Source organism: Heterocephalus glaber, unplaced genomic scaffold (assembly GCF_053883595.1).
Source record: "Heterocephalus glaber isolate CG9 unplaced genomic scaffold, H.glaber_assembly_v1.0 deba00001451, whole genome shotgun sequence".
Taxonomy (NCBI): Eukaryota; Metazoa; Chordata; class Mammalia; order Rodentia; family Bathyergidae; genus Heterocephalus; species Heterocephalus glaber.
Window position 1 is genome coordinate 1,449,326 of NW_028258301.1, and position 13,826 is coordinate 1,463,151.

At 38.8% G+C, this 13,826-nt stretch overlaps 1 protein-coding gene across 10 annotated transcripts in view; it reads right to left on the minus strand.

The window, feature by feature from the left end:
• The window catches only part of Osbpl9 (oxysterol binding protein like 9), a 155,703-nt gene that overhangs the window by 60,662 nt on the left and 81,215 nt on the right, over window positions 1–13,826 (minus strand). For all 10 annotated transcript variants that reach the window (XM_087214738.1, XM_004869258.4, XM_004869257.4 and 7 more), the window contains one exon: window positions 5,125–5,201. In XM_087214738.1, the coding sequence (XP_087070864.1) occupies window positions 5,125–5,201 (77 nt within the window). The remainder of the gene's footprint in view (window positions 1–5,124; window positions 5,202–13,826) is intronic.

Genomic DNA, 13,826 nt, shown 5'->3' on the forward strand with positions numbered 1-13,826 from the left:
ATTTGCTCTCATCTGTATACATTTGATAGATGTGTAATTATACCTGAACACCTGCTTTTAACAAAGGTTTCACAGTGGTTCTACTGTCCTGCCAGCCTTGGTAATTACTGCATTGCTACCACATCTTTTTGTATGATGATATTTCACTCACACTGTCGATGATATTTCTGGTGAGCTTCATACCAGTCCTCCCTGTTCCCCTTGGCCATATTCTTACACTAGATATCATGCCCTTCCTTTCCAGGTGGTTGAGATCAATGCCAGTTATGACAAAATTTATACAATTATAGGACAGTAGCAATAAAATTTTAATTTTGTAACTAAGATACTGTCCATAGTCAAGTACAAAAACTATACATATGAGGACAATTAAAACACAATTTCTTGGCCCAAAGAATAATCATAGAAGCCATTTAGCATAAAAACTTTTTTTTTGCTACCAAGAATTGAACTCAAGACCTTGCGCTTTCCAGGCAGGCGAGGCATCACTGAGCTAAATCCCCAGCCCCAGTATAAAAACTTTGGATATCGACTCTTCCACAGCATTAAATTAAAAAACTTAAAGATCTATACTCAGTTAAACAACTACATGAGAACTTCCAAACTAAGATCTAAAAAGCCTCTATAAAAATCTTGTTTTCATTTCTATAACTTGTAAAAATTAGTATAACCACACACTGAATCAGTGCAGTAACAACCTCAAAACAAAGTGCTTCCAGCTTATTTCATCACCTGTTTGTATTTAAAGTCAAGTTGGCACAGACAGGTGTGGTGGCACATGCCTGTAATCCTAGCACTTGGGAGGCTGAGGCAGGATTACTTTGAGTTCAAGGAGTCTGTGTACATAGCGAGCTCAAGGCCAGCCTGAACTGCATAGTGAGACCCTGTCTTAAAAAAAATCAAGTTGGCATCATGTACTACTTGTCACAGAAGAGCCTTAACCATGTACATGATATTATCTCTATGACCTCACAGCCTGTGCTCTATAAATAAAAGTTTCCTGGTACTTAAAGAATCCATACCCTACCCATCAGCATATTTCCACACTGTAGTGACCTTTAGTAATAGCTGTATTTCCTCAAAATAAATTAAACTTAGTTCAGACTATTGCTTTGTGTTACATTTATATTTAATTTGAAATTTTCTTTTGGATGGGTAATTCTTTAAGAGCTAAATCTAAGAAAATTTTGTCCATGTGAAATAATGTAATACTTTCATCACACTGGCACTCAGGGCCCGCAATAATTTTTTCTAAAACAGGCCCAAATTTACTCATGCTTATAAAACCAATTTTAATGCCTGTACAACACCAGATAAGCTCCTATAATTAATTATACCTTACATAATATAGGTCACTGCATAGCCTACAGGATGAAACATCCTGAGCTTTCTTCCAGAGATTAATCTCTTGCTTGGTAACCTCTCAGCATTAGTTTGTACGAAAGCATAGTACAGGAAAGAATCTGAAAGCTTCCTTCCATGAATCAGTATCATCAGACATCTACTGAACACCTCTTACAGGCTAAGAACAGGAAATTGGCAGGCTCATCAGCCTCTGGAGCTTCCCTACAGGAGCTCTCCAATATGGATGGGTGTGGACATGAAAAGGTACCACAAGCTCACACACAGTAAGTTCAGAGTAATGATGGAAACGCAATTTTCACAGGAGTTGAAAGGACAGAGAAGATTTGTGGTTGTCTTTTGCCATCTTCAGAATACCCCAATTACCTACAGAAAAGCAGGAACAGAGGCAGAGAGAGACAGACAGAAACGGGGTGGGGGAGGAATGGAAGAATGAAACTAATTATTTGTTGAATACCTTAGGTATTATATATTAGAAGTATTTTATTCTCTTAACACAACTATTTTGTTGAAGTCTTGCACCTACTTTTGAAGATGAGGAAACTGAAGTTTAAAAGAAATTAAGTATTGTTCTAGATTACACTGCTAGTAAGAGGGCAGAGCCAGGAACTAAACCCTCATCAGCCTGGCTCTAAAGCTTTTCTACTGTAACATGCTGCCTCTCGAACTGTACTTGAAGCATGAGACAGTGCTGTAGGGCTTTTCACAAGAGGTCAGTAAGAAGACTTTTACACAGTAATGGCTATCCAATTAGACAAAATTAAAACTGTGATAGATACTGCCATCTCACTGTTGCAACGACTCACAATACTAAAAGCGGAGGAAACAGACAAGTGTTGACCCTGGGGAGTGGACACCAGAATGATATACAGCACAAAAAGCCCAGTGATAAGAAATTCTAAGGGTGAAATCAAAGGCAGTGCTGAGGAAGTGCATCACAAGCTCTGTACTGAGGATGAGATAAGCAAAACCAGAAAGGTACTAATGGCTGGGAAAAACAGATTCGCGCTCAGAGCAGACAGATAAAAGATTCAGAGAAAGATTAAGGTAAGAAGACTGTCAGACTAAAAACCCATTTAATATTTAAGGTGGTGGTGCAGTTGTTAGTAACTGGGGTGATGGAATAGAGTGTAACGGCTGAAATAAAGGAGGATGTGTACATAGGATACCGTCAAATGTTAAATTGGGAAGTGGTGCTACGTAATACAAAGCTTCTTCATCTGTAAACTAGGACAAAAACGCAAATTTTACTAGGTGGGGTTTTTTTTTCAGTCTTGGGGATTAAACCCAAGGCTTTGTGGATGCTAGGTAGTCCTCTACCACTGAACTACATCCCTATCCCTTTTTAAATTTTATATTGACTCAGGGTCTTCTAAATTGCCCAGGCTGGCAACTTTTAGTCCTCCTTCCTCAGTTTACTGATGAGTCGTGTTACAAGTGTATGCCACCATATCCACCTAATCAAATCAAATCAAATTAATAAAGGAACAGACTCTAGCATAGGAGTCTATAGCACATATATTTTAATAAGTAAGTTGCTGCCTTTATTCAATCTCCTCTCCCAGAGAGAAGACAGTTAACCTCAAAGTATTCAATAGGCTAGGCAGGGTGCCACATGGCTGTAATCCTGGCACTCTGGGAGGATGAGGCAGGAGGATCAGGATCACCAAGTTTGAGCCCAGCCTGGGCCACAAAGTGAGACACTAAAATAAAAAACAAAAAGGGCTGGGCATGTAGCTCAGTGCAAGGGCCTTGGGTTCAATTCTCAGTACCACAAATACAAAGTATTCAGTAAACATCAAAAAAAAGCAATCTACCTGTCAACTCTTTGCTCAATAATCCTTCAATTATTTCATTTAATTAACATTTACTGAGCACTAATAGAATATTAGGCACTGGGTGAAGGAATGGCGGGAATAGCTGCATTATCGGTAATGGAAACTAACATTTATCAAGTTTTTACTATAGTTGGGCATTATTTCAAACAGTTTACATTTAACCCAATTGCCAAAACAATTGTGTGAAGTAGGTACTTTTATTATCCTCATTTTATAGATAAGGATCCTGGAACTCAGAGACAGAGAGGTGAATGGTAAAGGTTAAATGTTAAGTAGTAGCAGAAGCACTAGGATACAGACCAGACATTCTGGCCCCAGAGCAAAGTTCTTCAGCACACTTAATTACCTCTAGGAGTAGAATCTTTTGTCATCCAAAGGAACATTTAATTTTATATTTTCAAGTGTCCTATCCTAGGAACTCTTTCATATTTACATGTATTTTTAAATATTTTTAATGCTATCACAAGTCTTAAGACCTAAGTCCAAGCCTAAGTCCTGATGTAGGACAAAGTGAAATAGTGAGAAAGGGTTAATAACATCCATTTCAACAGTTCCATCTTCTAAATAAAAACAAAACCTTGGGCCAGGGATTTAGCTCAGTGGTTTCACCACCTGCTGCGCAAGTGCAAGGACCAGAGTTCGATCCCCGGTACCAAAAAAAAAAATCCTCTGTATGCCACAATATATGCTCTTTCATTGAAGATTAAACAGACATGTATCTTTCATATGGCAGAAGAGACATTTGTTGCCTTTGTCACCCAGCATCTTTGTTTCTCCATTCTGACTTTGCATGGGGCAGCACGAGGTAGACACACCTTCTTCCCTGTTGGCAATGTGTTTCTGCTACAGGTAGTAACACCCTAGAGCTCCATGGTGGAGCATAGGATTGTGAAATTGTGATTCATTGGTATTGGACACACAATGAAGCTAAGGTGATGAGCTACCCTGTTAATCTTATTGAGGTCCAGAAAGAATAACCAACTCCTATCAATTCAGAATTCTTACAATGTGAAGCTAAGATTTCTGCAACCAGCTAGCTAACCACCACAAAAGGGAAAACTTATCTGAAAAGGAAGCCAAATCACAAGAAATGGAATTTAGAAACAGGCACAAAGGGTACCCTTACAACACTTTTTAAGTGCCTATTTCAAAACGCACCTCAACTAGATCGCCTTTTTCTCCTTGAATCATTTTGAGTTGAATTTTCTTTCAACTTTATCCCAGTTATTAACATACTAACTAATGCATTTAGTAATAGCTAAATCCTGTAACAAGGAAATAAGGTCAATCTCTCAGTACTTATATATTAGGTATAATTCTATAATTTGGTTATTAGTAATAACCAATATTGACATTAAATATAAAAAAATAAACCTGGCTGGGTATGGTGGCGCACACCTGTAATCCCAGCACTCAGGAGGCCGAGCCAGGATTGCAAAAGTTCAAAGCCAACCTGGGCTACACAGTGAGTTCAAGGCCAGCCTGAAATATATAGTGAGACCCTGTCTCAAAAAGTCAAACCAAACCAAACAAAATAAGAATCTGATACATTTTAACATGACATTTTTCTTTTAACGCTGCTTTACAATGTCTTCTTTCAAGACAATTTTAATATTTTACTCCACAGAAAGCAGAAAATAAATGAGCATGACTTTACTATGTAATAACGTAAAGACAAGAATAAGCAATTCAGCAACTAAAAGTTCTCATTATATTGTTTCACAGTTATTTTTAAAAAACATAAAACAGGGGAATCCATCTTTCTGGAACCCTCTGCCCCCTCCTCTACAGGGCAGCTTTCTGTCTTCTGCTTTTTCCTCCTTACAAATAAAGGATCTTCCTTGAAAAAACAAAAAAACAAAAACATAAAACAGCAGAAAAAAATAAACACTAATTTGCTACCCAGAAACCATTAAAGACTTACTTGAAGCTGCAGAGTATGGCGAAGAATTGTTTCTTCTAAGGCATGGATCCACTTCTCTCGCTCATCAGCATCACGAGCTAGAATAAGAGTGTAATAAAACAAATTAACTTCTATACTCTATCTCCATATTTGAAAGTAGAATTTAAAAACCATAATGCATAGAGGTTTTAGTTATGCCATTTTCTTAATAGAGTCACCTGATCTACCTTATCTAGGTATCTAATATGATATAGATATAATATCTAAGTGGAAATGCAACAGCTTCTAACAAAAGGCATAACTATGTTTAATAACAGTAGGTTACATAGCCCAGGCCAACCTTTCCACTAAGAACAACCACAAAGCTGGACTGATTATTAAAAAAAACAACCCATTCCATCAAAGGATAAATAGATTTGTAAAATGTAGTCTATATACAAAATGGAATGCTATTCAGCCATTAAAAACAAAAGCAATGAAATTATGTCATTTGCACCAACATGGGTAGCACTAGAAACTGTTTTCTTAAGTGAAATAAGCCAGGCACAGAAACACAGGCACCACATGACTTTACACATGTGAAATATATATATATATATATATATATATTTTTTTTTTTTTTTTTTTTTTTTTTTTTGAGACAGAGTCTCGCTATATAGTTCAAGCTGACCTTGAACTCACTGTGTAGCCCAGGCTGGCCTCAAATCTTCCAGCCTCAGCCTTCCCTGTGCTGGGATTATAGGTGTGTGCCACCACACCTGGCATCTGCCTGTGAATTTTCCAAAATTGATGGAAGATGTATTATAAATATGTACTAATAAAAACAAACATTTTAGGGCTGGAGATTTAGCTCAGTGGTGCCGGTGAGGTGCCTGCCTCCCAAGCGCAGGCTCCCGAGTTCGATCTCGGGGACCTAAAAAGAATGTTTGTTGTTGATAGGTCTCCCACTACCTCAACAGCTATTATGTATAGTAGCTGCCCTCTTCCTATCGAGCCTTGCCCCCTCCCCTGTGTGACGTCATGCCAAGATGGTTGCTCCCACCAAAGAACAAACCCTTCTTCCCAGCATGCCCTTGTTCCCGCCTAGAGAGTAACCTAATACTCGCTCACCTCCTACCAACTACTGATGTCACCAGCTCCTCCAGGCTCCTCCATTCCCTAGTCACTACCTCACTCAACCCCGCCTCAGCCCCTATAAACCCCACCCCAGTCTCTATAACTATCCCTGCCCCGGCCATATTGCTTTTGTCTCTCCTTTGTTCAGAGACAGCCCAGCAGATCTATTCCCCTAATAAAGGCTTGTTGTGGCCTAGTCTGGTCTTGGTCTTCAGCCTTTTACCTGACAGTTGTTGTTGATGTTTGGTACCAGGCAGAAAAGCATGTTTTAAAAAGACAAAATTGATGAAGCTGGGTGTGGTGGCACATGCGTGTAATCCTAGCGCCCTGGAGGCTGAGGCAGGAGTATTACGAGGCCAGCCTGGGCTAGTAATGAGTTCAAGGCCAGCCTGAACTCCACAGTAAGACCTTGTATCAAAAAACCAGACCAGGGATTTATAGCTCAGTGGTTCCAGCTCCTGCCGCACAAGCGCATGGTCCAAGTTCGATCTCCGGTACCAAAACAAAACAAAAAACCAAAAAACAAACCAACAAAAAAAGGCCAAAAAAAAAAAATTGATAAAAGAGCTACAGATTAAGCTACAGATTTCAGAAGCCCTAGGAATACCTACACAATTTATTCACTACAACATTTTTTGTAATTACAAAATATTGAAAACATTCTTCTATACCCCACACAGAGAAAAAGGGAATCGTGGACTACTATTCAGGTATAGAAAAGATTAGGGAAGCTTCCTTTAGCGCGATTTCCAGGTATACTATTAATGAAAAAGGGTGCCACATTTAGTGTAAGAAATACGGATATGTTAGGTAGAAATATTATAGGCAATCAGACAGGACAGGGCCCTCAAAGTCAATGCAGAGGATTGAAGATGTGGCTGGAGGCACATCTGAAGAAGACTAAAATCACAAAGGCCAGATTTGCAAACTTCCCTAAGGAAGAACAAAAGTTTGAGATGGAGCCTGTCCTAGCACCAGAAGGAAGCTCCCCACCTCCATCCCAGGCTCCTAGGGCAGAGAAGCTCAGCCGGTCCCAGAACCGGGAAGGAAGCTCCCTGCCTCCATCCCAAGCTTCTAGGGCAGAGAAGGTGAGCTGGTCCCAGCACCCGGAAGGAAGCTCCCACACTGCCATCCCAGGCTGCTAGGGCAGAGAAGGTGAGCTGCATGGGTGCCAGAAGAACCCCCCCCCCCGCAACGTGGAAATGAGAAAACACATAAACAAGCCTCAAAAACAGACTTCTGGATCACCTACAGCAACCCCAAAGGGAAATGAGATGGAACAATCTCATACTCAACCACCTGGACTCTCTGAACTGGCAACAAAAGAGGATCTGGGAAAAATGAAATCAGAAATAATTACTCAGATAACAGCAAAGATTTTGCTCATGGTGCAAAACATGATTAATAAATCTAGAGAGGACACAGATAAAAAAATAGAGGATCTGAGGAACATGATGGAATCCCAACACAGGAAACAAATGGAATCCATAAAACAGATACAAACAGATTTCCAAGAGATTAAAAACTCCATCGAAAGTCTGCACAGCAGAATGAACCAATGTGAGGACAGAATTTCACATATAGAAGATAAGATTGCAATTAGTGAGGAGGAAAAGAAAAATTGCTTTAAAATTGTAAGGGAACACTAGAAATCAATCCAGCAGCTGCTAGACGATGCAAAGAAGAATAATATAAGACTGACTGGAGTCAATGAAGAAAGAGGAGAGAGTGCAGATGACATAAAAAAACTGTTTACAGAAGTGATGGCAGAAAACTTCCCAAGGAGGGGAAAAGAACTTGACATACAGATAAGTGAGGCATATAGGACTCCAGCTAGCCTTGATCAAAAAAAATTTACACATAGGCATATAATAGTTAGGATTCCAGAAATCCAACAGAAGAACAAAATTCTACAAGCAGTGAGAGAAAAGAAACAAATCACATACAAAGGAAAGCCCATCAGAATCACAGCAGACTTCTCAATGCAAACCCTCAAGGCAAGAAGAGCTTGGAGTGATGGATTTCAAGGCCTAAAGGAAAACAGCCTCCAACCCAGATTGATGTACCCTGCAAAACTATCTTTCAAAATTGATGGAGAAATAAGATACTTTCATGATAAAGAGCACCTCAAGAACTTCATGAATACCAAACCAGCACTCCAAAAAATTTTAGACAATACCCTAGGAAAAGACAATGAGGATCACAACCCCAGGAAACCCAGCAGAATGAATCCATTAGGCGTGACAAATAAAATGCTAAAGGGGAGAATCCAACAAAAAGAAAAAGTCATGACAAGGCTTTTAAAACTTTTAACTTCATTTCCCTAATGAGTGTATAATTCAATCTTATTATTGTACTGATTAGTATTTTTCTGATTCTAGAGTTGCACACCATTCCTTGTGCTATACTGGCTATTTATCACCTTATGTCTACATTTTAATTGGGTTGTCTATTAATGAGCTCTAAGAATTCTTTATATATTCTGGTCATAGGTTATATGCATTGTAAATATGGTCTGTTTAAGGACTACTTTTCATTTAATGATGTCACTTAAAGTTCTAAATTTTGATGGAATCTCATTTATCAATTTTTTTCTTTTATACATCATGTTTTTGTATCCTAGGTAGTTCTTGCCTACCCTGAATTCATAAATATTTTCCCTTATAATTTCTTCTTAAAGTTTTATACTTTTAGGCTTTCTTATTTAGGTTCATAGATCCCTTCAAGTTATTTTCATGTATGGAAATAAAAGGTTGAGGTTAATTTTTTATATACATTTACCAGGTGTTCTAGTGTCGTTTGCTGAAAACACTATCTCTTCCTCGGCTCTTGAATTGAGTTTATATTCTATAAAATGCTAATGTTAAATAATCTTTCAAAACTCAGTGGACCATATATGTGTGGTTCTATTTCTAGATTCTCTGTTTTATTCCAATGATCTATATGTCTTTCCTTACACCAACACTGCCTTGATTACTGTAGCTTTAGAAGAAGTCTTAAAATTAGGTACTAAACATCTTCCAACACTGTTTTTGTTTTTGTTTTTAACTTTTCTAGGTCCTTTGTACTCCTACATAACTTTTAAATTTCAATATCCAATTCTTCATTTATAGCAAGTATACACAGACCTGAATTTTTATATATACCTTGTGTTTTCTAATCCTGCTAAATTCAAGTACAAGTTCTAGGGGCTCCTAGAGATTTCTTAGTATTTTCTCTGTAGATGATCATTTCATCTACATATAAAGATTTTGCTTCTGCTGTGCCAATCCTGTCCTAGTTGTGTCATTTTATTGCCAGACTATTTTGGTGGGGACTAGGTTTCAAAGTTTAATGGACAGATAAAGAGTAAGCATATCTGCCCTTGTTCCCCACCTTAAGGAGAAAGCATTGTATCTTCTCCATTTATATAAGGCGTTCTCACTGGAAGTACGGAGTACCTGTCTTTAACTGTTGAGAAGTTTCTGTTCTACTTCTAGGCTCATGATAGCTTTTACCATGAACAGCTGTAGAATGTAGTCCAATACTTTTTCTTCAACTAGTGACAGGATCATATGGCTTTTTCCTTTCCTCTGTTAAAATAATGACTTTTGGGGGTGGATCTTCCAATGCTGAACCAACACTGCCATCCCTATAACAAAACCACTTTCTACATTCTGCCAGATCTGACTTCCAATAGTTTGTTTTGTTAAACAAATTTCTATCTATGTTCATACTTTTTTCTTCTATTATCTTTATCCAGTTTTAGGATTAGCACAATGTTGAGTTCCTAAAATGAGGGGAGAAGTGTTCCTTCTTTTTTCTGCTTTGTTTGATATAATTTATTAGTTAAAATGTTTATGAGCCTGTTGTTATCATACAGGTAGGTTTTCAAGCTAGGGATATACTTTCTTTAATAGGTGCTATTCAAATTTTATATTTCCTCCAGAGTTAGTTTCATTAATTTGTCTTCCAAGGTACTTCTTAGAAGTTGTCAAATTTATTTCAAAAAAGATTTTTGTCATATGCTTTCTGTATCCTTTTACATTCTGTAAAATCTGTGGTAATGTCTCCTAGATCTTAATATTGTAATTTTAAAAATGTATAACTGATATTGTGTAACAGGAAGAAAAGGTCTAAAAGAGCACGGGAATTGGGAGGGGTAGGGGAAGGGAAAAAAGGGAAAGGAAAAATATGAGAAGAGGAAAAAAAATGGAAACAAGCTCTTTGCAAATAGGGAGGTGTGGAGGGGGTGAAGGGAGGGCAAGGGGAGGGGAAAAAATAAGAACCAAGAGACTCATGTAATGGTACAAGATCCCAATGATGAATGTAACTGTATTTTATACCAAAAATGTACCAATAAACCTAATGGGGAAAAAAAAAAGTTTGAGATTACTTGTACAACCCTTTTGGCGCCCCCCCCACCCCACAGACCATTATCTCATTGGGGTGGGCCATCCTCTCCCACCCACTAGGACTAAGACCATTAATACTAAGACTACTAAAACTAAAAAGACTAAGACTACAGATTATTGACCATGGTTAATGATGCCATCCATATACCCTTGTTACTTTCGGGTCAATATTACCTAAAGGACTACACTTGTAATCTTATTGGTTGATTATAGTTTTTCCCTACACTGTACCCACCCCTCCTGACTTTGCTCTATAAAACTTCCCTTGACCAGTGGGCTCCTTGGAAACCCATTCGGGACCCCTCTTTGTCGCTAAGGAGCTATTCCTATTCCCCATTCCCATTCTCATTCCCCAGTAGATTTTCCTACTTGTAAAAAAAAAAAAAAAAAAGAATTATGAATATAAAAGAAAAAAATATATGTGCCAACTTTTTGTGTTAAAAATAAAAAAGGGAAAAAATCAATAAGAAATTGATCACCTAGAAGCCATGGGAGGGAAAGGATAGAAAGCCAGGGAGAACCACGGCATGTTTGTAGGATTAAAGAGGTAGAAATACTTCTCTGAATATAGTTTTTAAAAATATATTCAGACACTGGGGGTGGTGCCACATGCTTGTAGTCCTAGCACTTGGGAGACTGAGGTAGGAGGATTGCTGTGAGTTCAAGGCCAGCCCGAACTACAGAGCAGGACCCTGTCTCAAACAAACAGGGGCCCGGTATTTAGCTCAGTGGCACCACGCCTGCCTCACAAGTGCAAGGTCCTGAGTTTGATCCCCAGTACCAAAAAAAAGGGGAACATACAAACAAACAAATAAGATAAAATATATTCACACTCTTAGGATTGTAGTCATGGGAAGCTGGGGGGGTGGAAAAGAAAAGGACCTGTAGTAATGTTTCATATACCCTTTCATAAGTTAACTTATTAAAATCAACCAGAAGGGTAAGGAGAGTCTGAAATAGAGCACAAAAAGTAACAAGTTAACCTGACTGTATTACAAATGAGAAAGACAACCATTCTGAAAGGAATGAGGAAAGGATTAAACGTGTTATGAACTGCATGTCCTGTCCCTGATCCTCTCCCAACCCCCACAAGTTGATGGGATTAGAAGGCTGCGCCTTGGGTAGCACTTAGGGCATGAGGAGGAAACACTCCTGAAGGGGATCAAGGAACTCCAAGAGCCTCACTCTGTCACAAGGATACAAGGAAAAGCTGCTGTCTCCCTGTGGCATGGAAGAGGGCCTCTGTCAGGACTGGCACCCTGATCTCAAACTCCCCAGCCTCCAAAACTGTGAGAAATAAATATTTGCTGTTTAAGCCACCCAGTCTATGGGAATTTGTTACAGGCGCTCAAGCTAAGACCTTGGAAAACAGTACTTCAACTAGATAATGGAAGGCTAAAGAATTTGAGCAAGGAAACAAAACAAAATAAAACCTAGATGATTCTGGACTACATAAAATATAGTTAATATCCATGAGACCAATAGTTTTCTAAAAATAATTGAATAGATAACTGGAGAGGGTTGTGCATGGTTGTGAACTCAGCAGTGAGGGAGACTGATGCAAGAGGATGGCAAGTTCAAGTCCTTGCTAGACAACTTAGTGAGACTCAGTCTCAAAAAAAATTTTTTTAAAGGGCTGAGGTATACGTCAGTGATAGAACATACTTGGATTCAATCCTCAATACCACAAAAAAGGGGCGGGGGATTTCTCTTCCTTCAGAAGAGCTACAATTAATGAGTATAGGGGGGCCTGTGTTCCCAGCTACTTGAGAAGCTGAGGCAGGAGGATTTCAAGTTCTAAGCCAGCCTGGGTAACTTATTGAGACCCTGTCTCAAAATAAAATTTTAAAAAGGTTAAGAATATAGCTCAGTGGTGGAGCACTTGTCTAGCACATATGAAGCACTGGGTTTGATCCTCATTGTTATGGTTTAGATCTAGAAATGTCCCCCTACAAGTCTCATTTGTCAGAGGTGGGGCTTGGGGTGCTATAATTAATTCTCTGATGAGTTCGAAGCTGAATGTGCTGTTAGGAGGTGGGGCCTGAGTGGAGGTGGTCAGTGTGGCATGACCTGGAAGGGTCTGTCTCTCTCCTAGCCTCCTCCCTCTTTCTCTGCTTCCTAGCTGCCATGGGTTGGGTTCCTTTTCCTTTGCCAACCTGAGCTACAATGGAACTGAGAGGCAAATGAATCTCTCCTCCTTTAAGCTGTGGGTGTCGGATATTGCAGCTCAGTGACAGTAAAGTGACTAAAGCATCCAGTACCACAAAAACAGGTACAGAAGGAATAGAAGAAGTTAAAATTCACCATAAGACCAATGTTACTGCGGGCAAGATCACAGTGAGCACACACACTATGGCTAAAATAAGCAGGCAAAAGTTGGAGAGGAAACAGGAAATTTGCATAGTCTCAAAGTATCTCCCTCAAGGTATTTATAAAGGAAAAAGGAAAAAAAGCAATTTTGCGACCAACCAATTTGACAGGCATCACCTTAATCAAGACATGGAAGTTAAAAACACCAGGGCTGGGGATGTAGCAGCTAAAACACTGCCTAGCAGGCATAAGGCCCTAGGACTGCCAAAAAAAATAAAAGGAAAAAAACCCCACAAAGTTAACACCACCAGTGATACGATTAATTAGCATCATATAACCCTCATATAATTCACTGAGAAGTAAGCAATGTCATTTCTGTGGTATTCTTGTCAAAAATATATAATCTCAACCTAATCATGAGAAAACATCAGATAAGCTCAAAATAAAAAACATTCTACACATAATTGACCAATATTCATCAAACACATCAAGGTCATGAGAGACAAGAAAAAAAAATAAAGAGCTGTCACAACTGAATGATTTTGTGGCTTTTGGAGGGAAAATTCAAGTGATTGCTATAATTTAGTTAAAAGCATCACACCAAATATAGGTAGAAGATCCATGTCAGGATGTCAAAGTATCAGCAAGGTGACAAAGGGACAACCCAGCACGGGGCATCAAAGCTGACCCAAGATGAAGAGGGACTCTACACAGTGGAAAAGCCTATCACAGAGAGTCAGAGCCCAAGAAAAGTGCGGGAAGGGGCCACATTGCAGGGGACAGGGTCAGCCTGATACAAGGTCTCCACAGCTAAGTGAAGTGAGGATGGATAATTAGAAAATAATTACAGAAGAATTAATCAAATAAGCATATATAATATGAATAAAGCATTTTTCATTGAGA